This window comes from Saimiri boliviensis, chromosome 2 (genome assembly GCF_048565385.1).
Source record: "Saimiri boliviensis isolate mSaiBol1 chromosome 2, mSaiBol1.pri, whole genome shotgun sequence".
In the NCBI taxonomy this organism is placed as follows: domain Eukaryota; kingdom Metazoa; phylum Chordata; class Mammalia; order Primates; family Cebidae; genus Saimiri; species Saimiri boliviensis.
Window position 1 is genome coordinate 574,437 of NC_133450.1, and position 26,487 is coordinate 600,923.

At 52.0% G+C, this 26,487-nt stretch overlaps 1 protein-coding gene across 1 annotated transcript; it reads right to left on the reverse strand.

Moving 5' to 3' along the window:
- Positions 1-5,218: 5,218 nt before the first annotated feature.
- Positions 5,219-13,811, reverse strand: CRABP1 (cellular retinoic acid binding protein 1). The gene is made up of 4 exons (XM_039469039.2): positions 13,623-13,811; positions 12,567-12,745; positions 10,116-10,229; positions 5,219-5,503 (listed from the first exon to the last, which is right to left on the reverse strand). Exons 1-4 carry the CDS (start codon positions 13,690-13,692, stop codon positions 5,453-5,455), a joined length of 414 nt encoding a protein of 137 aa, XP_039324973.1. The 5' UTR covers positions 13,693-13,811; the 3' UTR covers positions 5,219-5,452.
- Between the last annotated feature and the right edge of the window lie 12,676 nt (positions 13,812-26,487).

Genomic DNA, 26,487 nt, shown 5'->3' on the forward strand with positions numbered 1-26,487 from the left:
TACGACCAAATCGTGTTACGACCGGTCTGTCGGGACCAATCGTGGTCGTAAGTCGAGCACTCGCTGTATTTGACTCTTTGGGGACTTGGTGAAGATTCATTTCTCACCCAGTGACATCTCACATTTATTTTATAGGACAGTTTGCTGGATGCTCGGGAGGGCAGATATAGATGCAAGTGATGTTTTTGACAAGATGTGAGGCCTTTCCTGACACTAATGGACACTTACAGAAGTGCTGGAAGGAGGCAAGATCCCTGGAGGCTGCTCCCCGGGGGGGGGGTGCCTCCGACAGGAGTGGATGCGGTCGGGTTGGAGCGTGAAGGCTGCATTTGTAGACTTCCTGCCCCATATTTTCACTGATAACATCCTTGCTGTGTACTATGAAACTCTGGCTGTTACGGCGATGAGAAGAGACTGAAGAGGGGTTTGAGAGAGGGGTTTAGGAACGGGGTCTTACCATCCATAAAATACGTTACCTTCATTGTGTCCTTTGAGCAAAGGGCACATTGTCTAGTTCCGTGGCACTGGTAGTCATCATCAAGACAGAAGACTGGAAATCTGTCAGCTAGACGAAACTACAAGCCTCTGGCCTTCTTTAGGCTACCTTGGTGTGTCAGTCAGAAATACTTTTAGGTGCAATTACGGATGCCACTGAATAACCAGCTTAAAGAAACAGCGGCTACCTGCCCTCCTCCTCTCCCATCTGCTCCTTTTTTTTAAAAAAAGAAACTTTTATTTCAGTAGTTTTGGGGAAACAGGTAGTTTCTGGTTACATGGATAAGTTTTTTGGTTTTTGGTTTTTGGTTTTTTTTTGAGACGGAGTTTCGCTCTTGTTACCCAGGCTGGAGTGCAATGGTGCGATCTCGGCTCACCGCAACCTCCACCTCCTGGGTTCAGGCAATTCTCCTGCCTCAGCCTCCTGAGTAGCTGGGATTACAGGCACGCACCACCATGCCCAGCTAATTTTTTTGTATTTTTTTTTTTTTAGTAGAGACGGGGTTTCACCATGTTGACCAGGATGGTCTCGATCTCTTGACCTCGTGATCCACCCGCCTCGGCCTCCCAAAGTGCTGGGATTACAGGCTTGAGCCACCACGCCTGGCCTAAGTTTTCTGTTTTTTTTTTTTCGTTTTTTGAGATGGAGTCTCACTCTGTCACCAGGCTGGAGTACAGTGGCACCATCTCGACTTACTGCAAACTCCGCCTTCTGGGTTCAAGTGATTCTCCTGCCTCAGCCTCCTGAGTAACTGGGATACACACCACCACACCTAATTTTTGTACTTTTTGTAGAGATGGCGTTTCATCGTGTTGGCCTGGCTGGTCTCCAACTCTTGACCTCAAATGATCTGCCCGCCTTAGCCTCCCAATGTGCTGAGATTATAGGCACGAGCCACTGCACCTGGCCTATGGATAAATACTTTAGTGGTAATTTCTGAGATTTTGGTGTCCTCGTCATCTGAGCAGTGTACGTTGGGGCCAGACACAGTGGTTCACACCTGTGATCTCAGTACTTTGGAAGACCGAGGCAGGAGGAGGCCAGGGCTTTGAGACCAGCCTGGGCAACATAGTGAGACCCAGTCTCTACAAAAAAACACAAAAATTGGCCGGGTGTGGTGGCTCACACCTGTAGTCCAAGCACTTTGGAGGCCAAGGCGGGTGGATCACCTGAGGTCAGGAGTTCAAGACCAGCCTGACCAACATGGTGAAACCCTGTCTTTAAAAAAAAAAAAAAAAAGAAAAAAAATAGAAATAAAGAATGGATGAATCCAAAATGCGGACTTAAGTGATCCGCCTGCCTAGGCCCCCCGAAGTGTCGGGATTACAGGCCTAAGCCATTGCTCCTGGCTCAATACATTTCTTTAAAAAAATAAAAAGAAGAGGGGTGGGGGGCCGGTTGCAGTGACTCAAGCTTGTAATCCCAGCACTTTGGGAGGCCAAGGTGGGCAGATCACGAAGTCAAGAGATCGAGACCAGCCTGACCAACATGGTGACACCCCGTCTCTACTAAAAATATAAAAATTAGCTGGGCATGGTCGTGGGCGCCTGTAGTCCCAGCTAGTTGGGAGGCTGAGCCAGGAGAATTACTTGAACCCAGGAGGCAGAAGTTGCAGTGAGCTGAGATCGAGCCATTGCACTCCAGCCTGGGCAACAAAGTGAGACATGCTCTCAAGAAAAAGAAATTGCTATCTTTCTTTCTTTTTTTCTTTTTCGTTCTTACAGGGTCTTACTCCATCACCCAGGCTGGAGTGCAGTGGTGTGACCATAGTTCACTACGGTCTCTACCCAGGCTCAAGTGATTCTCCCACCTCAGCCTCCCAAGTAGCTACGGCAATAGGTACCTGGTTAATTTGTGTTTTTGTTTGAAACGGAGTCTCGCTCTATTGCCCAGTATAGTGGTGTCATCTCAGCTCACTGTAACCTCCACCTCCCGGGTTCCAGCCATTCTCCTGCCTCAGCCTCCCAAGTAGCTGGGATGACAGGCACGTGCCACCACGCCTGGCTAATTTTTTTTTTTTTTTTTTTTTTGAGTCAGAGTCTCGCTCTCTCGCCAGGCGTCAGGCTGGAATGCAGTGGCGCGATCTCGGCTCACTGCTACTTCCGCCTACTGGATTCAAGCAATTCTCCTGCCTCAGCCTCCCGAGTAGCTGGGACTACAGGCATGCACCACCATGCCCAGCTAATTTTTGTATTTTTCTTAGTAGAGACTGGGTTTCACCATGTTGGCCAAGATGATCTCGATCTCTTGACCTCGTGATCCGCCCGCCTCGGCCTCCCAAAGTGCTGGGATTACAGAATTTTTGTATTTTTTATAGGGACGGGATTTCACCATGCTGGCCAGGCTGCTCTTAAACTCCTGACATCAAGTGATCTTTCCACCTCAGCCTCCTAAAGTATTGGGATTACAGGTGTGAGCCACTGCACCTGTCCACATTTTTGTATTTTTTTTTTTTTTTTTTTAGAGATTGGGGATCTCACTATGTTGTCCAGGCAAGTCTCAAACTCCTGGCTTCAAGCAATCATCCCACCTTGGCCTCCCAAAGTGCTGAGATTACAGGAGTGGGTCACCACACCCGGCCAGCTTTACTGAGATGTAATTCAGTTAGCGTACAATTCACCCATTTAAAGTGTACCATTTCGTGGTTTTTATTCATAGAGTTGTGCAACCACATCAATCTTACAACATTTTCATTACCCTGAAAAGAAATGTGCAGCCATCATTCCCCATTTCCCCTCAAAACCCCCAGCCTTACACAATCAGCAGTCTGCTTCCTGTCTCTATGGATTTACCTATTCTGGAGATTTCATATAAATCAAATAATACAGCACGCAGGTCTTTTGTGGCTGGCGCCTTTCACTTGACGTCATGTTTTCAGGGTTCATCTATGTCGTAGCAGAGTACATTCCTGTTTTGCTGGGACTGGCTGTGGTTGACTTTCTAGTACTTGCAAACTAAAAGTGTGGTCAGGATTTGACACCAGCTCTGACAGGCACCAAAGCCCCTGTTCTTTCCGTGTTACCTGGTAAGGCCAAATCATGGAGGGCTTTGAACGTCGGGCCAAAGGGTTTGACCTTTCTGCTGTAGACTGTGAGGACTGCTTAGTGGGGGAGTGACAAGTTTAGAGAGGTGTTTGGTGAGAATATCCTGATGACCGCCACCACGCCCAGCTAAACTTTTTATATTTTTAGTAGAGACGGGGTTTCACCATGTTGGCCAGGTTGGTCTCAATCTCTTAACCTCATGATCCGCCCCCCTCAGCCTCCCAAAGTGCTGGGATTCCAGGTGTGAGCCACCGCGCCCGGCCGATTGTGTGGGGCTCTGGGCTGGGGAGGGGTGAAGTCGCAGGTAAACGGTCCTCATTCACACTCAGGTGGTAGCAGCTGGGCCCTGGATGTCTGCCCTGCCAGGGTGTGAGCTCTCCGAGGCTCTTCTGGCCTCACTCACGCCCAAACACTGTTGGGTGGCATCCTCTGACCCAGCTTTGCTGAGAACACTTGTGCTTAGGATGGCAGGGACAGAAGCCAGGCAGGCAATGTAAATGAGGCGGGGCAAGGATGGGGTCTAAGGGGAAGCAGAGGATATGAGGTTTGGTTTTTTTTTTTTTTTGGAGACGGAGTTCGCTCTTGTTACCCAGGCTGGAGTGCAATGGCGCGATCTCGGCTCACCACAACCTCCGCCTCCTGGGTTCAGGCAATTCTCCTGCCTCAGCCTCCTGAGTAGCTGGGATTACAGGCACATGCCACCATGCCCAGCTAATTTTTTGTATTTTTAGTAGAGACGGGGTTTCACCATGTTGACCAGGATGGTCTCGATCTCTCGACCTCGTGATTCACCCGCCTCGGCCTCCCAAAGTGCTGGGATTACAGGCTTGAGCCACTGCGCCCGGCCGGATATGAGTTTTATTTAAAAAGGGGAAGCCGTCCGGCCAGTTGTTGCCCTGTGGAAAGGTAGGTCTGGAGATACCAGATTTTCCCAATTTTCCATTTAAGGAAATAGAGAGTCAGATTATGTGAAATCTGCTGATTTTCAAATTTAAAAGTTGGCAGCTGTGTGGGTTGTTGTCCGTGTGCACATTCAGACCCGTTCTGCCCCTGGCCACACCTGGGAGGGTGGCGGCTGTGAGCAGCACCCTCTTCACTACCTTCTCCGTTCCATTGGATTTGGCCAATGAACAGAATAGGTAGAGATTGAAAGGCGGGAGGTTAGGATATGTATCCCCCTCGTTCCAAGCCGAGCTTCCCCTGACCCCATAAACACTGGGACCACAGTTTTGATGGTGGCCCTTCTCCTGGGTTTTAGCCCTCATGGTCTGGTGACCCCTCTTTCCCTTCTGTTTTCAGGCCGGGGGGTGGCTCCCTCCGCTGCTAGTCTTTGAATGCCTCCCCATCCTTGGCTGGCTCTATTCATCCTGCCGGTATAAACAGTCCCTTCATTACGAGCTCTCTCCCGTTAAATGTGTCCTTTCCTTCTGGGAACTACTGATACCAAGTCACTCAATGAAACAGCCACGCTGGGAGGTGGGTTCACACCTGGATCTGCTGTGTGGCTCTAGCCAGTCTGCGGGAGCCCAGCTTGCAACTGCCAATGTCTGCTCAAAGCCCCACACCGAGGCCGGCAGGCGGAGGCTGAGCGCACCGCACAGACCCACGCAGTGCTGAGGACAGCGCACGGTGACTCCCGGGTTGAAACCGAAGAGGCAAACCAAAAAAGGGAAAAGCCTTGACACATGTCCAGCGAGTTTAATGACTTCTGAAACCGTGCAAATGCCAAACTAGGGGGCACCAGGGATACAAGGGGGTGGGGGGAGGCGGGTACTAGAACATTGTCGTAGGGAAAACGGGATCATCTAATACTGAAACGGGGGAAGGGCGGTCCACCGGCAGCTCAGAACTATGACATACTCCTCAGGGGAACCCGCGTCCCTTCCTGAAAGTGGGAGCAAGCCAGCTGCCTTCACTCTCGGACATAAATTCTGGTGCAGACCACGTCGTCGGCGCCAAACGTCTGCAGAGAAGAAGAAAAGGAAAACCAATCAGCAGATGCCTGTGCAAAAATGTTCAAGGCATATCACTAATAAGGCCACTCATTGCCCTGTTAAAAACTCTTTGTAACAGACATTCAATTTCCTGTGTGTGTGCTCATGCTAAGTGTTAAGGGATTCCCCCCCCCACCCCTTAAGCTCTATTGGCAGAGAGGTAACCAGGGTATAGAATTATGTTATATACCATTTTTCTTTGCCTCTGGAACCTGTAAAATGCTGACATAAGCAATGCCAGAAGTTTTGATTTTAAAATTAAACCCAAAGGGGAAGAAGGTCATAATGGACATTTCTGAAGTGGCTCTGTCTGTTTTCAAATGACTTCAAGATAGAAAGAAGCTCGAGCAGCTGGGGCCACAGGGTCCAGCACTCAGAGCCCGTTCTGTTCTTTGCTTTGGAGATGGAATGGAAGTGTTTTCCAGGATGCAGTCATCTAACCTGGGAGACGGGCTGAGACGCTGTATATATAATACGCGAGTCATCTGCAAGTTAGAAAATTGGTCTCAGCTGTAAAAGCGCAGCACCGGCATCCAGAGCGAGCCCTGCCACTCACAGCTGGCTAAGCTTGGGCAAATGTCTTCCTCTCTTGACTTCTTTGGGAAAGGGGCTGGCAGGGGGTGATATTGAGGAGAGGGTGGAATTGACAAGATGATCATCGCAAAGGTTCTTCCAGCTAAAATTCTATGGCTCTTTGTTTGATGCAGGGTGGACATGAATCATTACAGAGATGGAGGAGAACATTTTTCTGCTGGCCCCTGAAATGATATTGCCCATAAGTAAACTGCCTCAGCTTTTTCCAAAAACTAGCAATGATTCACAGGCCTGGTCTCCTGGGCCTCTCACAGGCAGTTAGAACAGGGAAAGAGATACACGTGTTAAAAAACAAAAAAAAAACCCAAGGAACAGAAATTCCCCTCTGTAGACCTGACATACGTTTGTTTGCAAATGTACATTTATCTGCCAGAAAGTCCTTATCTTTCAGATTCTCAAAGTGGCCTGAAATTAAAGAGACGTTAAAACCACGGAAACGAAGCATTTAGCTCTCCTATGGTGTTTCTATTCTTGCCCTGACCTCTTAGTTGGTCATGAGATGCTGTCAGGGAACATATGCTGAAACATTATCCCGACACGTGTGCTTCAGGGAAACACTTCTAATGCTTAGAGACGAAGGAAGCAGATGCCCATCACTAGCTTCTTTTCTTTTTGAGACAGAGTCTCACTCTGTTGTCCAGGCTGGAGTGCAGTGGTATGATCTCAGCTCACTGCAACCTCTGCCTCCCAGGTTCAAGCGATTCTCCTGCCTCAGCCTTCCGAGTAGCCAAGATTACAGGAACATGCCACCAGGCCCAGCTAATTTCTGGGTACTTTTAGTAGAGATGGGGTTTCACCATATTGGTCAGGCTGGTCTCAAACTCCTGACTTCCAGTGATCCACCTACCTCAGCCTCCCAAAGTGTTGGGATTACAGGCATGAGCCACCACACTCAGTCACCAGCTTTTTTTCATGCTAGGGATCTCCTGACCAGACTGTCACTTATACCTAACTCTGGCCACCTTTGTCCTAGCCTCTTCTCTATTAGGAAGAAATGCAGGTGATTCTGTATGTTAGGTGGCATGGGGCATGGCGTTCCCACCTGAAGTCTGCCTCTCAGAAGTCTGGATGCCTCAGAACTATGCACATTTTCCATAATTCTTTGAGTCCTACAGCCACGGGCTGTCAAATGGAAAGCCAGCATTTGGGGATTTGATGCTGTACCCTGGAGAAACTATTCTCGCTAGCTGACAGCTCTCCCAAGCTAACAAACGGCTTCATGCTACAAGAAGAGACTGCCGCATTTCCAACCACATTTGAAGTGGCGTTCTCAGCCTGCAAACTATGCTTAGAGGTTCCCGACAGAAACTCTTTGTAGAATATTCCAGAGTGGTTTGAGGGAGTATACTCAGTTTTCAAAGGAATGCAACTTATAGCCTGGGGGCAATTTACTGTTGGCGCTGGGAAAGCTCATTTCAACTTAACTAGAATAATCGCCTCCTGTTATACAGAGACTGCGTCTCCCTGCGTTTTAGATTTATTAATGATAATAACCCTTGAAACAAAAGCCCACATTTCAGATCCCAAATGTCAAGAGTTAATGCTCCCTTTCCCTTTGAGGCTTGTATATATGTTTGCTGTGCCCAGGAAGGATGCAGGGTTAGAACTGTAGTTGGGGGGAGGGAGGATTTGAGAGTGACTGGGGTCCCTGTAGCAGAATTTGGCCTGTGATTCCGGCTGCATGTTTACTACACAAGTTAATAAAATCATACTTTGTCAGAGCAAACCGAGCCTCCTGAACCCTCAGCTACACTCAAAAACTCTAAAATCACCTCCCTCTTGGCTGTCTCTGGTACCAGGAAACCATATGTACCTTTTCTCCTAAATCTCCACGTCTCAGCCTCAAATTGCTCCCCCAAGCCCAGCAAGTATCGCTTCCCTGGAAACAATATTAACCAGGTTGCAAATTAAGCCAGTCCTTTCTCTGTGAAAGGAGAAAGCATGTTAAATCATCCCAGGGAAGGACAAGAGGAAGGGAGAGAAAGATCAAGCAGTCTCAGTTCAAGTAATAGAGAGCTCAATTTAGGGTCTTCTTGCAGAATAAACATGTAATTTCAAGTCTGAGCAGGAGCTCAGGGATCAGGCTGGAGCTCAACCCCTCATTGCATAGCAGGGGAAAGAGCTTGGGAAGGGAAAGGCCATGCCCGGGTCACACTGCAAGGCCCTTCCTAGCACCCTTCAGCAGGCAGCCTCCTGTTCACAGCGTTTCAGGGTGACATTCACTAAGACGGAACAGAGGTTAACAAAGTCCCTAATGGAGACCAAAGGATATAATTTCCTGCTTACCCAAAACAGCTTTTCCCTTTTCTACTCCGGAAGAAAAGGGTGGTTGTAAAAATCTTGATTAGTTTTTTTTTTTTTTTTTTTTTGACGGGGTTTCACCATGTTGGTCAGGCTGGTCTTGAACTCCTGACCTCAGGTAATCCACCCGCCATGGCCTCCAAAGTGTTTGGATTACAGGCGTGAGCCACCGCGCCAGGACCTTTTTTTTTTTTTTTTTTTTTTTTTTTTTTTTTTTTTTTTTAATTTTGAGACATGGTCTCAGCTCCGTTGCCCAGGCTGGAGTGCAGTGGCACAATCACTGTTCACTGTAGCCTCAAACTCCCAGGCTCAAGTGATCTTCCCACTTCAGCCTCCGAGTAGCTGAGATTACAGGCTTGCGCCACCACACCCAGCTAATTTGTTTTTTTGTTTTTGTTTTTGTTTTTGTTTTGTAGAGATGGGGGTCTCACTTGTTGCCCAGGCTGTTCTCAAACTCCTGGGCTCAGCCTCCCAAAGTGCTGGGATTAGAGGTGTGAGCCACCAAGCCCAGCCAGTTCTGAAACACAAAGGCAGGGTGATGGGAATTGTTCAGCCCCGGGCCCTTTCTTTGTTCTCTATCTAAAAAGTCCAAGGAAGTGTGTGCTTAAAACTATAGAGGTTCTAATCTGGGCTCACCAGGTAAGTTTCATTTGGCTAGGAGTGGGTGTTTAAAATGTTTTTGTCTGAATACTTTCTCTTTTTTTTTGGAGACAGAGTCTCTGTTGCCCAGGCTGGAGTACAGTGGAACCATCTCGGCTCACTGCAACCTCTGTCTCCTGAGTTCAAGCCATTCTCCTGCCTCAGCCTCCTGAGTAGCTGGGACTGCAAGCACTTGCCACCATGCCTGGCTAATTTCTGTATTTCAGTAGAGACGGCATTTCACCATGTTGGCCAGACTGGTCTCGAACTCCTGACCTCAAGTGATCTGCCTGCCTCAGCCTCCCAAAGTGCTAAGATTACAGGCCACCGTGCCTGGCCAGTCTGAATACTTTTAAGGACAAGCCTATCTTTTCTAATTCTTTTTTTTTTTTTTTTTTAAATAAAGATGGGGTTTCACCATGTTGGCCAGGCTGGTCCTGAACTCCTGACCTCAGGTGATCCATCCACCTCAGCCTCCCAAAGTGCTAGGATTACAGGTGTGAGCCACCGCGCCCGGCCCCTTTTCTAATTCTAAAGGGGCTCATCTCTCCGCACTGTGTTACACTCATTCATTGCCTGGCTCCCAAAGGCCACTAGAGTCTGCAAATCACAGGTAAAAATGTTCTCTAAGGTTCTGAGGGCTGATGTGATAAAAATCACTGAAACCTTCCCCAGCCAGCAAAAGGGGGAAAGAGAATGAAAAACCAAAACCAAAAACAAAAAAACCCTTCTGCCGCGTGAGCGTGGGGATTTCACAGAGCCCAGGCGCGCCGCCACCTCCGGGCTGTGCCCGTGTGGGTAGGGGCAGGCACTCCGCCCGTCTCTAGCCCCTGTTCCGCCCTCTGAGCCATTCCTCTTTCCTGCCAACCATTTAACAATGATTTCCTCTGACCTCAACTGTCATCTCGGGTTTTCTGCTCTAATTTTAATCCAGGGCAAATGGTGTCTTTCTCTGAATGGCCGAGTGAGGAGGACATATTTGTGGGGCCCATCTCAGGCACCATCTGGGGGAACTTCAGGATTGTTTGGGGGTCAAGGGTCCCCTACCAGGATAAGTTCATCGTTGGCCAGCTCACGGGTCCAGTAGGTTTTGGGGCCGTCCCCTTCAAGAAGAGTCTGCGTGCAGTGAATTTTGTTCTCATTTTCCCAAGTGGCTAAACTCTGCGGGCGGGAAAACCATTAGTGACATTAATTACAGTCTCAGCAGCAGGAGCAGGGACAGCAACGAGCATCGAAAAATAATTGCTGTGCAGAGAGAATCAACACATGGTCCCTGTCAGCAGGCCACAGATTCTTCTCTGCTGCGCCTTAGAAAGTCCAAATTCAGAGTGCTGGTCACAGATTTTAAGGGGTATAAATACACCTTGTAACACACACACACACACACACACACACACACACACACACACACACAGTCTCTCTTACTGAAGTAGGAAGATCCTAGGTATGCTTTACATCTATCAGAATAAAATTTAGAGCATGAAATGATTCATTTATCTAAAAATTAACTACCCCTTCAAACAATTTGGGTTATTTTTATTTATTTTTTGAGATGGAGTCTCACTCTGTTGCCCAGGCTGGAGTGCAGTGGCACAATCTCTGCTCACCGCAACCTCCACCTCCCAGGTTCAAGCATTTCTCCTGCCTCAGCCTCCTGAGTAGCTGGGATTACAGGTGCCTGCCACCGGGCCCAGCTAATTTTTTTGTATATTTAGTAGAGACGGGGTTTCAGCATGTCGGTCAGACTGGTCTCGAACGCCTGATCTCAGGATTTTAAAAGCAAGAATCTTCACATCAGAACCACAATATTTTACAACAGTTAAGACACGAATTTTGTAAGCACATCTGTCATCAGCAGATCAGGAGCCTGATTCCCTGAATGGATTTTGGGATAGGAACGTCCTTTCTGTCCACTCCTTATCAGATGTAGTGCACCCCTACGCCGATAAACCTGGGCGTCTCTGGCTCTGAGGGTTAAAATGCTTCCACTTTCCAGGCTACATCCCTTTAGAAACCTTTTAAAAAGCAAATCAATCTGAAGGGGCTTCATGCTTTTAGAGGTGGGAGGCAAAAGAACGGATTTCCTGAAGTTCTTCCCAGCGTCCGCACAAAGCCAAGTGTGGTACAGCTGCGCTGCAGGGTGGGCCAGAGCTGAATGTGCACATAATCAGTTTTTTTTTTTTTTTTTTTTTTTTGATTTTTTAGGAGGTTTATATTTCTTTTTTTTTTTTTTTCATGTTAAATACAGTTTTACTCACCAATCTTTGTCTGGGCAATTTTTTTTTCTTTTTTTTCTTTTTTAATTGCATTTTAGGTTTTGGGGTCATAATCAGTTTTTAACTAACACGTGGAATACATTCATTAGGCAAGGTGTGGGGGATGGGGGTGCAGAAAGCTCCACTCTCCAGGCTGTTGTGTGAACCTTTAATTTTTAAAAACTCAGAATTACCCTCCCTGACAGCAGCCACCATTGGATGTCCCCAAACTGAGCCCTGCCTATCGCCAAGACTCCCAGCCCTTCACTCTAGGCTGTCCTGATCTTTGTTTCTGCAGCAGAGTTTGGGCTTCAGATCCCTGCAAGCGTGGACACCATTTTCAGGCTATGGCAATTCTGGGAGCCCCAGACCGCCTCCTGGATCAGCTTCTGGGGGGCTTTGTTTCTTTGTCCGGCCAGGCCCAGTGCCCAGAGAGTCCCGTTCTGAGATCAGACCAGGCACTGCTCAGGAATAAAAGAAACAATTTCCCACTCTCTGGAATATCATGACTTTTTTCTTTTCTTAAAAAAAAAAAAAAATTGGAGATAGGGAGGGAGACATTCTGTCACTTTTTAAATAAGTGGGTGCCACCAGCGATTATTTTTCCATCTGGTTAACCAAATGCAGTTTTTGCCCATGCAAAAAAGGAATGTACAACCCCTTGCTTCAGTCCACCGGTTCATCCCTGGGCCGATGTATGGAGAAATTAAGAGAAACTCTCGCCCTTGAGGACTAAGAAAGGGCAGCCAGTCCGTTTTCCCAGCCAGAACCTGCCTTGCTTTTGCAAAGCCTCTGCCGTTCCTTTGAGGAAGCAGGCTGAGGGCGGGTGGGAGAGGTGCCGGGGTCCTCGGGACTGCTGAAACCGAATCCAGAGCGGTCCCAGGCGGCCCGGGGACCCCGGCGGGCGCGGGGGACACGGCGGGAGGGGAATGCAGGAGCCGCCGCTTCACCCGCGACAGGAAACGTGGCAGCAGCGCGGCCCGAGGACCCGGCGGCCCCTGCAGCGGTTCCTCCTGCGCCGCGCGCGCTCGGCGCCGCAAAGCGCTGCAAACGCCACAGCGCCGAACGCGGAGCGAGCCGGAGCCCGCTCGGGAGGCGGCTTCGGGGTGGGACTGGGGCGCAGTGAAGCCGACGCTTGACGCGCAAACCCCCTGCCGACCGCCGGAGCGCACACCCCGCAAGGCAGGCGCGCCGCGGGCGCGGAGGGGGACCCGGGACCGCGGCGCCGGCTCTGGGGCCTCACCCTGCACTTGCGTCCGTCCACCGTCTCCTCCTCAAAGCCTTCTCCGACCTTGAAGTTGATCTCGGTGGTGCGCACCGTGGTGGACGTCTTGATGTAGAACTGATCCCCGTCCTGGCGGATCTCCACGTGAGGCTTGGACGCAGCCGCGACGGCCACCTTCCGGAGCATGGCGTTCACACCTGCGCAGGGCGCGCCACAGGCTCGGGCCACGGAGCCCCGCGGCCCGTCTCGGGACCGGTCTGGCGCTGCTCAGACCCTCTAACTTTAGAAAGGGGCCTTAAAAGGGATCCACTCGCTTCCCTGCCCTCGCCCTGGTTTTCGAGACGAGAAACTGAGGCACAGAGAGGGTAAGTGACTTTCTTCGAGCTGCACAGTGAATTCGCGGCAGAGCCTGGTCTCAAATCGGAGTCTCCAAATTTAAGTCCCCGACCCTCCTTGCTCTCTAGTAATCTCTCCTCGCTATGATCGAGCACGGGATGAAGTCCGCACCGTCTAGGAGGGCGCCAAACATTCCCCAAACGTTCGATGAACGCGTGGGTTCCGGGCTCTCTACTAGCTGCTCCGAAACCCGGTGCGCCCGGGAGACAAGGCGTCGTATCGCCCCGGGGACTCCGTCCTGCCTGGGCTCCCCAACGCCCACCCCCTCCGGGGCCGGGCACCCCCTCCGGGACCAGGGCACCCCCTCCAGGGCCGGGCACCCCCTCCGGGGCCGGGCACCCCCTCCGGGACCAGGGCACCCCCTCCGGGGCCGGGCACCCCCTCCGGGACCAGGGCACCCCCTCCGGGACCAGGGCACCCCCTCCGGGGCCGGGCACCCCCTCCGGGACCAGGGCACCCCCTCCGGGACCAGGGCACCCCCTCCGGGGCCGGGCACCTCCTCCGTGACCGGGCACCCCCTCCGGGACCAGGGCACCCCCTCCGGGGCCGGGCACCTCCTCCGGGACCAGGGCACCCCCTCCGGGACCAGGGCACCCCCTCCGGGGCCGGGCACCCCCTCCGGGACCGGGCACCTCCGGGCCGCCTCTCCCCTCGGGGCGCGCCCTCTGCGGCGCTTACCCAGTGCCTTGAGCAGCTCGTCGAAATTCTCGCTGCTGCGCATCTTCCAGGTGCCGGCGAAGTTGGGCATGGCGGCGGCGGCGGCGGCGGCAGTGGCGGCGGCGGGTACGGACAGCGGCGGCGCGGCGGGCACGCTCTGAGCTTGCAAGGCGGAGACTGGCGCTGTGCGCCCCGCGCCGCGCGCCTTGAGTCCCCCGGAGAGCGCCCCCCGCCCCGCCGCGCCTCTGGCCCCGCCCCGCCGGCCCTGCCCCCGCCCTCCGCCCCCTACCCGGAGTGAGCGCAACTACCGGCCCAGTTGTGCCCCAGCGGGGCGGGCACCCGCTCTCCCACTGGGGGCGCCTCCGCCTCGCTCAGGACACTCACATCTCGCTTGAAAACGAGCGGTGGGAGAGGGTTAGCTGAAAACGAGGTCGGCCTGGAGGGGTAACTGCGGAGCTGGGCGGCGTGGGCTTGCGCTGTCGTTATGCTCCTCTCTCTACCCTGAATATGTTTGGAGACATCCATAATATAAACCCAAAGTGGGTAGTGGGGCCATCAGGGGAGGGGAGCCACTCTTTCCACCGGGTGTGCCCTGACAGCCCCCCTTCCCTCCCAGCCCGAGATCCCATTCTGCAACCCTCCCCCCCGCCCCCCGCATCCCCACGTCCTAACAGGACGCCTGGGGAGTGAGTGGCGGGAAACCCCAACCCCCATCAACACCAGCCTGGGCACTGCTGCGCGAATCCATGGGCTGCGGGTCCTCCGCGTGCCCAGAGCACGAGAGGGCCAGACCTTTGTCAGGGCTCAGGACAAACTGTGGGTCGAAAGGCGTGGACTGAATGAGCTCCAGAATCCGGACTCGGTGCGGCCTGTTTTGCAAAATCGTGAGGCTTTGCCCTCTCTGGCAGACTGTAAGGGCTGGGAGGAAGGCTTCTGCCTTGTCCCTTTGCTCCCAAACCACCTAAATATCACAACGTAAAGTCCCCTCGGTGTCTCCACTAAGGGAGCACGAACACTTCACGGTTGCCCTTGTGGTTCTCTGCAGACCCCGGATTTTCCTTCCAGCCTTTTCCCACTATTTCACCATCTGCACACCTCAGCCACACTGCACAACTCAGGATTCTACAGCGCGCCTTGCGTTTTCTCATCTCCAAGCGTTTGCCCGTGCCGTGACGTCTTCCTCGAATGCCCTTTCCCTCATCGGGTTAATCAAATCTTGACCGTTCACCGAAGCCCATCTCTATGCTGTCCTTTTTGTGAAATTCAGCTTCCTAATAAACTGTGACTCTTTTTCTCTGAATTGACAGACTCCTTGCCTGGTCCTGCTCCTGTTCAAGTCTTAGTTCCGCCGTACATTGAACTCCTGGAGAACAGTGATTGTTTATCTACTTGTCCTCCGTCCTAAGGCTCCGCCGGGTGAGCCTCAGTAACTGTGCATTGATTTGAGAAGGATGTGAGTGGTGGCCTGGGGTGAAGGCTGACCTGGGGGAATCTGTGCTGAGTGCCTGCTGAACAGGACCCTGGACTTCTCCAAGGGGCTGGGGCTGTGCTCCTGCCAGGAGGCCCCGAGGAGCTGTCTAAGAAAGCAGCTGAGGCCAGGAGTGAGGAGAGGGGCTATCACCAGCTGGAAAGGGGCACGGGTCGGGCCGGCATTCTGGATGTGCAATCACACAGGGCCGTGCACTTAGAAGGTCCTGGTGGTTAGATTGGAAAATGGAAAAGCAGGAATGCTCTGCTATTGCCAGCTTGAACATCATAATACTTTTTAAACGAGGAGTCCTGCATTTTTATTTTGCTCTGGGGTCTGCAAATTAAGTAGCAGGTCCTGGATGTGGGAGGCAAAGGATGGAGTTGCTGTAAAATCAAACGCACTTCACAGAGGGTCGAGTGTCTCTCCAGTGAAGGGGCAAAACAGGAGTGCCACCCAGCTAATGCAGGCCTCTGCCCTCTGCCGACACCCCTCCCGAACAAGGCTTCAGCCATCGTAGGGGCAGGGCTGGGGAGGGGCTGGGGCAGGAGGCTGGAGAAGGGTATCGAGGTTGGAGTAGCATCCTAGTTTACTGCCCAGAGAGAGCTTGTGAGGACAGTCAGAGGGCCTCGGATGGGGCACAGAGGTGACAGGGAGGTCTTGCAGCAAAGGCACTGGGGGGACAAAGAGGAAAGAGGGAAAGAGGAAGGCAGGGGAGGGAGTGAGAGAGAGAACGTGCAAGAGCGGCCAGGTGCAGGCGTCCTCTCCCGAGATTGGCGATGCCAGGACAGGATAGTGGCGCCGTTCTGCAGGCACAAAATGAGGGCGGGGCAGGGTCGGGGAGCGAGGAGGGCACCGCCAGAACAGCCGTAGAGGGGGAGGTGGTCCTGGAGTCCTTGCGAGCCCACCCTCCTTGTTTTTGTTTGTTTGGTTTGGTTTTTAAGACGGGGTCTGGCTCTGTTGCCCATGCTGGAGTGCCCTGGTGCCATCTTGGGTCACTGTAACTTCGCCTCCCAGACTCAAGTGATCATCCTGCCTCAGCCTCCCAAGCAGCTGGGATTACAAGCATGCACCACCTTGCCTGGCTCATTTTGGTATTTTTAATAGAGACAGCGTTTTGCCGCGTTGCCCAGGATGGTCTTGAAATCCTGACCTCAACCAGTCTGCCCACCTCAGCCTCCCAAAGTGCCAGGATTACAGGCATGAGCCAGCACCCCACCTGCTGTCCTTGTTAATGAAAGTTTAGAGGTGGCCAGAGCAGACAGGAGGGGCCCCAAATCTCATCAGGTAGCACATGGAAGGGGAGAGCAGGCTTCTATCACTTTCCTGGCTATCAGCTATCGGGAGAATTCAGATTCCTTGGCCGCAGCCCCGGACATTTGGATCCTGTAGGTCATGTGCAGGGCCCAGGAAACTGTGTTTGGTAGGTTTTCCAGGTGATCCTTGCACAGCCAGACTGACTTTACAATATGTCGTGACTGGTAGGGGTGAGGGAATCGGTAGCAAGAAGCCAGATGACCCCTAGACACCGCCATTGCAGCCAGGTGGCTCACACCTGTAATCCCAGCACTTTGGGAGGCTGAGCAGGGTGGATCACCTGAGGTCAGAAGTTCAAGACCAGCCTGGCCAACATGGTGCAAAATTAGTCGGACATGGTGGTGCGTGCCTGTGGTCCCAGCTACTCAGGAGGCTGAGTGAGGATGATTGCTTGAACCCAGGAGTCAGAGGTTGCACTGAGCTGAGATCACACCTCTGCACTCCAGCCTGGGCAACAGAGTGAGACTGTCTCAAAAAGCAAAGAAAAAAAAAAACACCATCATTGTGATATTTCTGTGTGTCCAGAGCAGGCCCCCTGTTGAGCAGAGACCCAGCTCCTGGTCTGGGCCTCAAAACAGATGAGCAGAAGCATCTGAGATGCTCCGACCTCTCTGTCTTCTCTTCTTTTACGCTTCCATTCACTAACCTTTGCTGACCAGCTCTGTGAGCTGGGAACTGGGTGCGCCTCTGAGGATCGTGAGCACTCAAGTCCTGTCTTGAAGGTTCACTGTTTACACTGGAGGAAAAAAACCGAGAAACTCTGTGATCACCATGTAGGCTGACAGTGCCTGAGTGGCAGGTGTTGAGCCCAGCCTGGGTGGAAGCTTCGGAGTGAATCCAGAGGGGTTGTGAGAGTGAGGGAGCACAGTCAGAAGAACAGCACGAACAGGAGCAGGAGGTGTAGACACGAGCAGGGGCAGGGGCGTGTGTTTAGGAACCACGTGTCTTTTGGCCGGGCTGGAGTGCATACCTTGAGGGGAGCAAGGTAGGAGGTAAGACACTCCCCTGAAGACCAAGGGCCACAAATGCGGTGTTCCCAGGGGATCACACAGAAGGGCCTTAAGCCATGGTCCTATTGCACGTTTGGAAAAGCTTCCACTGCCGCAGTGTGGAGAAGGAACCAGAGGAGACAGGCATACCATCAGGGGCACAGGGAGGAGGCTTTTGCCCCGAACTAGGAAACCAGCAGCAATGTGGCAGTGGGTTAGACCACAATGGTTCCCTAAGGCCAGCCTGTGATCTGAGCCAGGCATGACAGCAGCCTGGGGAGCTTTCTAGAAATTCAGATTCCTCGGCCCCAGCCCAGGAGATTTAGATTCTGTAAGTGGTGGATAGGGCCCATGAACCTGTGTTTGGTAAGTTTTCCAGATGTCTCCTTGCACAGCCAGACTGACTTTCCAATATGTCAGTTGGTAGGGTTGAGGGAAGTGGGAGCCAGATGCCAGAATGCCTCCTAGATTCCAGGTGGTCACTTGGTGGTCTCATGTGCTGCCGTAGGTAACCCACGGATGGAGATGAGTTTTATTTTGGGAAGTGTTGGGTTTGAGTTGTCTGGGTATCCAGGATCCAGTGGGACGTGTGGTCTTGGAGTTCAAGAGAGAAATCTTAGCTGAAGACAGGGATTGGTGGGGGGGTCACCTGTTTACAGCAAGTACTTGAAGATGTGAGTATGGACGGGATGTGCAGAGACAGGACACAGACGGAGAAGAGAGAAAGCCCAAGAATGGAGCTTGGAGAATCTCAGTGTTTAGGGGTCAGACAGATCAGGCGGACGCCGAAGGAAGCAGGAGGGGAAAAGGAAGAAAACCAGAGGGTGATGCCCTCCTAGCCAAGGGCCACAGCATTTTTTAAAAGGAGGGATTGGCTGGGTGGGAGGCCAAGGTGGGCAGATCCCCTGAGCTCAGGAGTTTAAGACCAGCCTGGCCAACATGGTGAAATCCTGTGCCTACTAAAAGTAGAAAAATTAGCCGGGCATGGTGGCATGCACCTGTAATCCCAGCTACTTGGGAGACTAGGGAGGAGAATCCCTTAAGCTCAGGAGGTGGAGGTTGCATCAAGCCAAAATTGTGCCATAGGGCCGGGCGTGATGGCTCACACCTATAATCCAAGCACTTTGGAGGCCAAGGCGGGCGGATCACCTGAGGTCGGGAGTTCAAGACCAGCCTGACCAACATGGTGAAACCCCGTCTTTATTTAAAAAAATAATAATTAAATTAAATTAAATTAAAAAAAGAAAGAAAAGAAAATGGAGAAACTCAAAGGCCTGGAAGTCCTGTGAGGCTGAAGGACTGGTGTGCTGGGGGAGGAAGGTGGGCGTGCTCAGAGATCAAGACGCTGCAGTTTAGGATAGTGATGATGCCGTCTTCGTCTTTAAGATGTGAGTGTACATTAGCAATCTTGAAGAGGGGCATTTGGTGTGCAACATTTCCTAAACATATTGAGTCTTATGTCTGGAGAATCTTGTAGGAATGGTGTTTCATAGAACCCACTTCAGTCAAGTCCTTCGAAAGTAACGGGAGCTGCCGGACGCAGTGGCTCACGCCTGTAATCCCAGCACTGGGAGGCCAAGGTGGGTGGATCGCTTGAGGCCAGGGGTTTGAGACCAGCCTGGCCAACACGGTGAAACCCCGTTTCTACTAAAAATAAAAAAAATTACCTGGTGTGGAGGTGCATGCCCGTAGTCGCAGCTACTCGGGAGGCTGAGGCATGAGAATTGCTTGAACTCGGGAGGCGGAGTATGCGGTGAGCCGAGATCGCACCGCTGCACTCCAGCTTGGGTAATAGAGTGAGATTCTGTCCCCCTCCCCCTAAAAAAAAAAAAAAAAAGAAAGGTAATGGGAGCCACAGAAGGTGGTTGCTGTTGTTGTTGTTGTTGTTGTTGTTGTTTTGAGACGGAGTTTCGCTCTTGTTACCCAGGCTGGAGTGCAATGGCGCGATCTCGGCTCACCGCAACCTCCGCCTCCTGGGTTCAGGGAATTCTCCTGCCTCAGCCTCCTGAGTAGCTGGGGTTACAGGCAAGCGCCACCATGCCCAGCTAATTTTTTGTGTTTTTAGTAGAGACGGGGTTTCACCATGTTGACCAGGATGGTCTCGATCTCTTGACCTCGTGATCCACCCGCCTCGGCCTCCCAAAGTGCTGGGATTACAGGCTTGAGCCACCGCGCCCGGCCCACAGAAGGTTTTTGAGGAGAAAGTGACTTGGTCGGATCGCATCTTAGGCAGATCTCTCTGGTGGCCTGTATGGAGGATGAAGTGGAGGAGAGTGAAAGCTGATACGTAGAAATGCGTGTAGAGTCTACTGCAGTGGTCCAGGCAAGAGATAAAGAAGGTTAAAGCCTGGCTGGGTGTGATGGCTTACTCCCGTAATCCCAGCACTTTGGAAGGCCGAGCGGGTGGATCACCTGAGCTCAGGAGTTCGAGACCAGCCTGGGCAACATGGTGAAACCCCGTCTCTACTAAAATAGAAACGATTAGCCAGGCGTAGCAGTGTGTGCCTGTCGTCCCAGCTACTGGGGAGGCTGAGGCAGGAAAATTGTTAGAACCCGGGAGGTGGAGGTTGCAGTGAGCCGAGATCGCACCACTGCACTCCAGCCTGGGCATCAGAACAAGACTCCATCTCAAACAACAAAAAAAAAGAAGATTAAAGCTTAAGGAGAGATTAGATCTGATCTGAGAAATATTAAGAAAGTAAAATACTTCTTTCTAGAAATATTTAAAGTAGGACAGATTAGACATGAGGAGAAATAGGCACTGAGTTTCTAGCTGGGATTGACATGGAAGGTGAGACCAACTCCCAGAGTGGCAGACAATTTTATAAGGAGGAAGCTGAGTGCCAGCTTGGATATAATAGCTTTGAGGTTCCTGGGGACAAACATGGAATCATTCAGAGCGTAAACTTCAGTGAAGCAACAGGAGGGAGTGTTCTGGAAGGCCTCAAGGATGAGGGAGTCAGTTTGCCACAGGATAGGAACCCTAGAGAGAAGACTCGTGGGAGGAAGGTGTGGGGTAATATGAATCACCACAACTTTTGAATTTGGGAATACCATGGCTTCAGAGTGACCAGAGCGTGGAGTGCCACATGGAATTCTGGTAGTACTTGGTCTGGGAGCTGGCAGTGCCTGCCTGCACAGCTAAGGACAGGCATCGGACCTTGGGACCTCACTGCTCAGCCCGAGGAGGCTGGACTGGCACTGGCCAGTAGGCAAAGGTGACTTCTTGGCTGAACACAGCTATGCAACTGTTAGGTAATTCCATGACAGCAGGATTCCAGCACACTGCAGGGGGTCCTGTGAATATGGTGCATGCTCAGACACACACGTGCTTACATTCGGGATCCCTTATTGTTTTGGCTGGAAAAGCTGGTCTTTGAATCTCTGGAACTTAAGGTCAGGAGTTTGAGACCAGCCTGGAAAACATGGCAAAACCCCATCTCTACTAAAAATACAAAAATTAGTTAGGTGTGGTGCCACATGCCTGTAGTCCCAGCTACTTGGGAGACTGAGGCACGAGAATTGCTTGAATTCAGGAGGCAGAAAAAGCTTATTATTTTTAGGACGGAGTTTCGCTCTTGTTGCCCAGGCTGGAGTGTAATGGTGTGATCTCAGCTCACTGTAACCTCCACATCCCGGGTTCAAGTGATTCTCTTGCCTCAGCTGCCCAAGTATCTGGGACTACAGGCATGCACCACCACACCCAGTTAATTTTGTATTTATAGTAGAGACAGGGTTTCACCATTTGGCCAGGCTGGTCTCAAACTCCTGACCTCAGGTGATCCACCTGCCTTGGCTTTCCAAAGTGCTGGGATTACAGGTGTGAGCCACCATGCCCAGCAAGACTTTTTTTTTTTTCTTTTTTCTTTTTTGAGACTGAGTTTTGCTCTTGTTACCCAGGCTGGAGTGCAATGGCGTGATCTCGGCTCACCGCAACCTCCGCCTCCTGGGTTCAGGCAATTCTCCTGCCTCAGCCTCCTGAGTAGCTGGGATTACAGGCACGCGCCACCATGCCCAGCTAATGTTTTGTATTTTTAGTAGAGACGGGGTTTTGCCATGTGGACCAGGATGGTCTCGATCTCTTGACCTCGTGATCCACCAGCCTCAGCCTCCCAAAGTACTGGGATTACAGGCGTGAGCCACCGCGCCCGGCCCAACAAGGCTTTTTTGAATGAAGATCTGTGAGTAGATGCATGTACCCACCCAATCACCATGTTGGAGGGAATCGTATGTGTCAGGCATGGGGTTTAGAGGTGAAAGGACATGACCCAAGAATGGGAACTCACAGGCCAGTAGGGACCACAGATAGGACAGTGTGGTAGTTGCCACAAAGTGGGGAAGGGAGGCGATTTGGAAACTCAGGAGAGGGCATCTAACCCTGGCAAGTTTGGACTTCCCAGAGAATATGACATTAAGCCTAAGCGGGGCTTCGAAGGATGAACAAGAATTTAACAGGCAGACAAAGGGGAGAGGACATTCTGAGCAGAGGGACCCGCCGGGGCTCGGAAGGGAAGCGGGAGAGTCTGCAAATAGCCTTCTGGAGAAGGGACTCCCCTGGCAGTCGGGTAACCGCACCCCAGGATCGAGGGAGCTCAGTCTGGATCACTCCTTCTCTCCCCACCACTGGCCCCAAAGGGTCTTCGCAGCTGGCTGCAGCCGCCTGGGGTGTGTGGCCGATTGCTGGTATTTCCTCTCCCGATGTGGATTTCTCAGGGGCAGGAGCTCAGGCCTGGGCCCGCTCTCCAAGACCCCTTTGTTCTGCGGCTGGCAGCCTAGAGTCTGGCTCCCGCATTTGCAGACCCCCTGTTGCCAGCCCCTCCCTGGCCACTGACTTGCGTCCCTGCCTGGGACGTTTCTGCTGAGCATAGCTACTTTTGCCTGGAGGCACGCCAGAGCCTCAGCTCCCCCAGGGGCCCGCTGGCTCGGGGCCTTATGCCCTTAGGCAGGCTGAATTCATGCTGGAAGAATGGGGGTCAGAGTTCAGTCCCCAAAAGCTGGGGGCTCTGAAGAAGGTCCCAGTGGGGGTCTTCAGGGCAGCTCTTTATAGTGGGGGCTGGGGCCACCATGCCCAGGACAATCTGGGAGTCAGCAAAACAGGACAGAGAAGAGCAGGATCCCTGAGGAAGAACGGCATTTGGGCTGCACTTGGCGAGTTTCCTTTAGGTTAATGGGGTGGAAGGAGCACTGGGCTGGGAGTCAGAGGGCCGGCAGCACCAGGATTGCAGGAGTCCGGTGGATCATGGAGTTCCCTAGTAGAATAAAAACCAGTAGCCAACATGTATTGAACTTTCCCTTTGTGCCAGGCACTGTGGCAAGCGCTTCATGAACATTCATTTATTTGTTCTTTACCCTTGACCTGGGAGGTGGCTGTTCATTTCTAGATGAGGAGACTGATGCCAAGGTCACTCAGCTGGCGGGGGCCAGAGCTGGGAGGCGGGCCCAGGTGGGATGGCCCCAGATTTATGCTCTGTTAGTTTATTGTGCAGAAGGGGACCTGGAGGCCCAGAGAAGGGGTGCCTAGGCTCAGATCACACAGTGGAGCAGAGGGTATCCTTCATCCCCTGCCCACCAGCCCCAGGGATCTTGTGCTCACGGGCAGTCTCCAGGGCCTGGGGCATCTTCAAAAGGTAAAATGAATTAATAAATGTGAAAACAAAGGACCAAAGAGTTGCTTATAAGATTCTAGGCTCAACTCACTCCTGGCCTGCCCATTTACCCTTAAATGGGAGCTCTGGCTTCTCCTTTAAGTGACTGTTAACGCTCATTCATCAAACATTTATTGAGCACCTACTATGTTCCAGGCCCTGTAATCAAATAACTCGATGCGTTTTGTTATTATATCCATTTGATAGACTTGGAAAATGAGGGCCGGAGGCAAACTGACCTACCCAGGGTCACAGAGGAGTAATAGTCAGAGCCAGGATTTGATGGAGGGAGCCTGGAGCCTAGGGTGCAGTGGGGCAAGCGGGGTGCTGGGAGCTGACCTGGAGGGCAGCAAGGAGGAACCCAGGGAGGCTCCCTCACCTGCCGGAGGGTGCTGCAGCCTGGCACAGGGCATTACTGCTGCAGGGCAGGAAAGGTGAACAGCCCAGGTGCAGACATTGAAACACACAGTGTTTCCGTAACATGGTACACCCCACCAAGGTTGAAAATCAGATTTCATGTCAATCCAGAGTTCTGGCTCCTCTTGAAAACCAAACGATCTGCTAACTTGGGCTGACCTCCTATATCACAACCTGTTATGAATTGGATGGTATCCCCCCACGCATTCACAGGTTGGAGTAATCCCCGGGACCTCAGAAGGGGACCTTGTTTGGAGACAGAGTCTCTACAGAGGTCATCAAGTCAAAATGAGGTCATCGGGGCAGACCCTCATCCAATATGATTGCCATCCTTCTAAGGGGAAGTGTGGACGCAGAAACACTTGGAAGACGGATGATACGAAAAGATGCGGGGGGAAGACAGCCATCTGCAAGCCGAGGAGAGAGGCCTGGAACAAAGCCTTCCCTCACAGCCCTCGGAAGGCATCAATCCTGCTGACCCCTTGACTTTGAAGGTCTGGTCTCCAGAGCTGTGAGACAAGAATTTTCTGTTGTTTGAGCCGCCCAGGTTGTGGTGATTTGATACACAGTCCTAGCAAACCAATACACAAGCCCCGGCAAGCCAGGAGGGAATGCCAGTGGAGGGTGCCCTACCCTAAGCTTCCTCCCCACTCCTCCTCCAAGTTCCCCTTACCCCTGCCCCACCTGGGGTACCACCCTGGCCTGTGGTCTGCTTCCCCCTTGGGCCATGGAGGTACAGCCTCTGCCATTTCACTCTGCCTGTCTTACTGTGAGGGGTCTGGGGTTACCCCAGCATAACCTGGTTCACTCCAACTGCTGAAAGAACGGAAGAACCCATGTGAGTCTGCTTGGTGGGCTGGCAGCCGGCCCTTCGTCTTGCTGGGGAGCTTTGAACCCAGGAGAAGCAGTCAGTCCTTGGGAGGAACTGAGCTCTATGGAGGAGGCTGAGCTGGAAGGGACTTCCTGACTCACTGGGCCCTGTGGTCTGTGGACCAGCAGCATCAGAATCTCCTGGGAGCTTGTTAAAAATGCAGAGCCCCAGGCCCCAGGCTGACTTGCTGAATCAGAATCGGGATGTTAACAAGGCCCCCAGGTGATTCATACTATATTCGAATTTGAGATGCATGGGGTCTTTTTTTTTTTAATTGCATTCTAGGTTTTGGGGTACACGTGAAGAACACGCAAGATTGTTGCGTAGGTACACACGTGGCAGCGTGATTTGCTGCCTTCCTCCCCCTCACCTGTATCTGGCATTTCTCTCCCTGCTCTCTCTCCCCAACTCCCCACCCCGCCGCTGCCCCTCCCCTATTTCCCCCCAACGGACCCCAGTGTGTGATGCTCCCCTCCCCGTGTCCATGTGTTCTCATTGTTCAACACCCGCCTATGAGTGAGAACATGCGGGGTTTGATTTTCTGCTCTTGTGTCAGTTTGCTGAGAATGATGGTTTCCAGGTACATCCATGTCCCTACAAAGGACACGAACTCATCGTTTTTGATGGCCGCATAGTAGTCCATGGTGTATATGTGCCACATTTTCCCTGTCCAGTCTATCATCGATGGGCATTTGGGTTGGTTCCAGGTCTTTGCTATTGTAAACAGGATGCACGGGTTCTTAAACGTCGCTGCACGCTGGAGTCACCTGGGGATTCCAAGCGACCGCTAGTGCCTGGGTACCTTCGCCGGAGACGATGATGTAATCATTCTAGGGTGGGGCTTGGGTATCACATTTTCAAAAGCTTCCCGGGTGATTGTAATGCACAGCCACATCCAGGGACTGCTGGTCTACGGCGGGTATTTGCACTAGGTCCTCCTTCCGTCAGAAAACTTTTATAAAGAAGGAACTGCCCACATCCACCGCCCCCCATCGCCACCCCAAATGACTCAGGCTGTCTGGAGAAGGGCCTGTGCAGATGACCCCTGAGCAGTGAAAGGCATGGCCAGAGCCCTGTTTGGGTGATTAAGAAAGCTTACAGTCCTTAGTGGTATTTAAGTATTTAAGTTCTTAAGTGTTCTTTCAGTTCTGGGAGGGACTCGGAATTGTCCCCAGCGCTCAAAGATGTTAAGGGACTTACTCAAGGCCTCATGGTTCTTGGCAGAGCTGGGACTTGTGAGTGGGCGTTTGAGGCCCGCTTTGGAACACTTTGCTGATCAAAGCCAGTGGCACCATCTGTCCCTTGTGGTACGTGTCCTCATGTGTCATGAAAGGAGTCATGGCCTGAAAGCACTGGACTGACTTTGAGTCCCTATTGTGAAATTCAAGATGTACCCAATTCTGATGAACTTCAGAAAAGTGCAAAGGAGGGAACGCCCAGAAGTTCTGTAGACCAAGGTTTGGGTTAGCTAGCTCCATGTTAGCTAGCTGTGTGACCTTGGATTAGACATTCAACTTCTCTGAGACTCAGTTCCACATCTGTGAATTCGGGGGAATTTTTTTTTTTTTTGAGACAGAGTCTCGTTCTGTCGCCAGGCTAGAGTGTAGTGGTGCGGCTCACTGCAACCTCTGCCTCCTGGGTTCAAGTGACTCTCCTGCCTCAGCCTCCCGAGTTGCTGGGATTACCAGCATGAGCCACCACACTGAGATAATTTTTATATTTTTAGTAGGGACAAGGTTTCACCATGTTGGCCAGAATGGTCTCAATCTCTTGACTTTGTGATCTACCTGCCTCAGTCTCCCAAAGTGCTGGGATTACAGGTGTGAGCCCTTTTGAGACAGGGTCTTACCCTGTCGCCCAGGCCGGAGTGCAGCAGCACAATCTCAGCTCACTTAAAACCTTCACCTCCCTGGGTTCAAGCAATTCTCCCACCTCAGCCTTCCAAGTAGCTGGGACTACAGGCACACACCATCACACCCAGCTAATTTTTGTATTTCTGGTAGAAATGGGGTTTCACCATGTTGGCCAGGCTGGTCTCGAACTCCTGACCTCAAGTGATCTTCTCATCTTGGCCTCCCAAAATGCTGAAATTACAGGTGTTACCCACCATGCCCTGCCTATATTGGAGGAAATATTAACACCCATTGGCCTACTATGAATCTGAAAGGATAGCATGAAA

Bases quoted from the DNA above. Each gene is read 5' to 3' on its own strand.
- CRABP1 (XM_039469039.2), bottom strand. From the start codon at position 13,692: ATGCCCAACTTCGCCGGCACCTGGAAGATGCGCAGCAGCGAGAATTTC. The intron at 12,746-13,622 runs GTAAGCGCCGCA...CGCCCTGCGCAG, and splicing joins CGAGCTGCTCAAGGCACTGG to GTGTGAACGCCATGCTCCGG. The intron at 5,504-10,115 runs GTAGGGGACCCT...TCTTCTCTGCAG, and splicing joins CCAACGATGAACTTATCCTG to ACGTTTGGCGCCGACGACGT.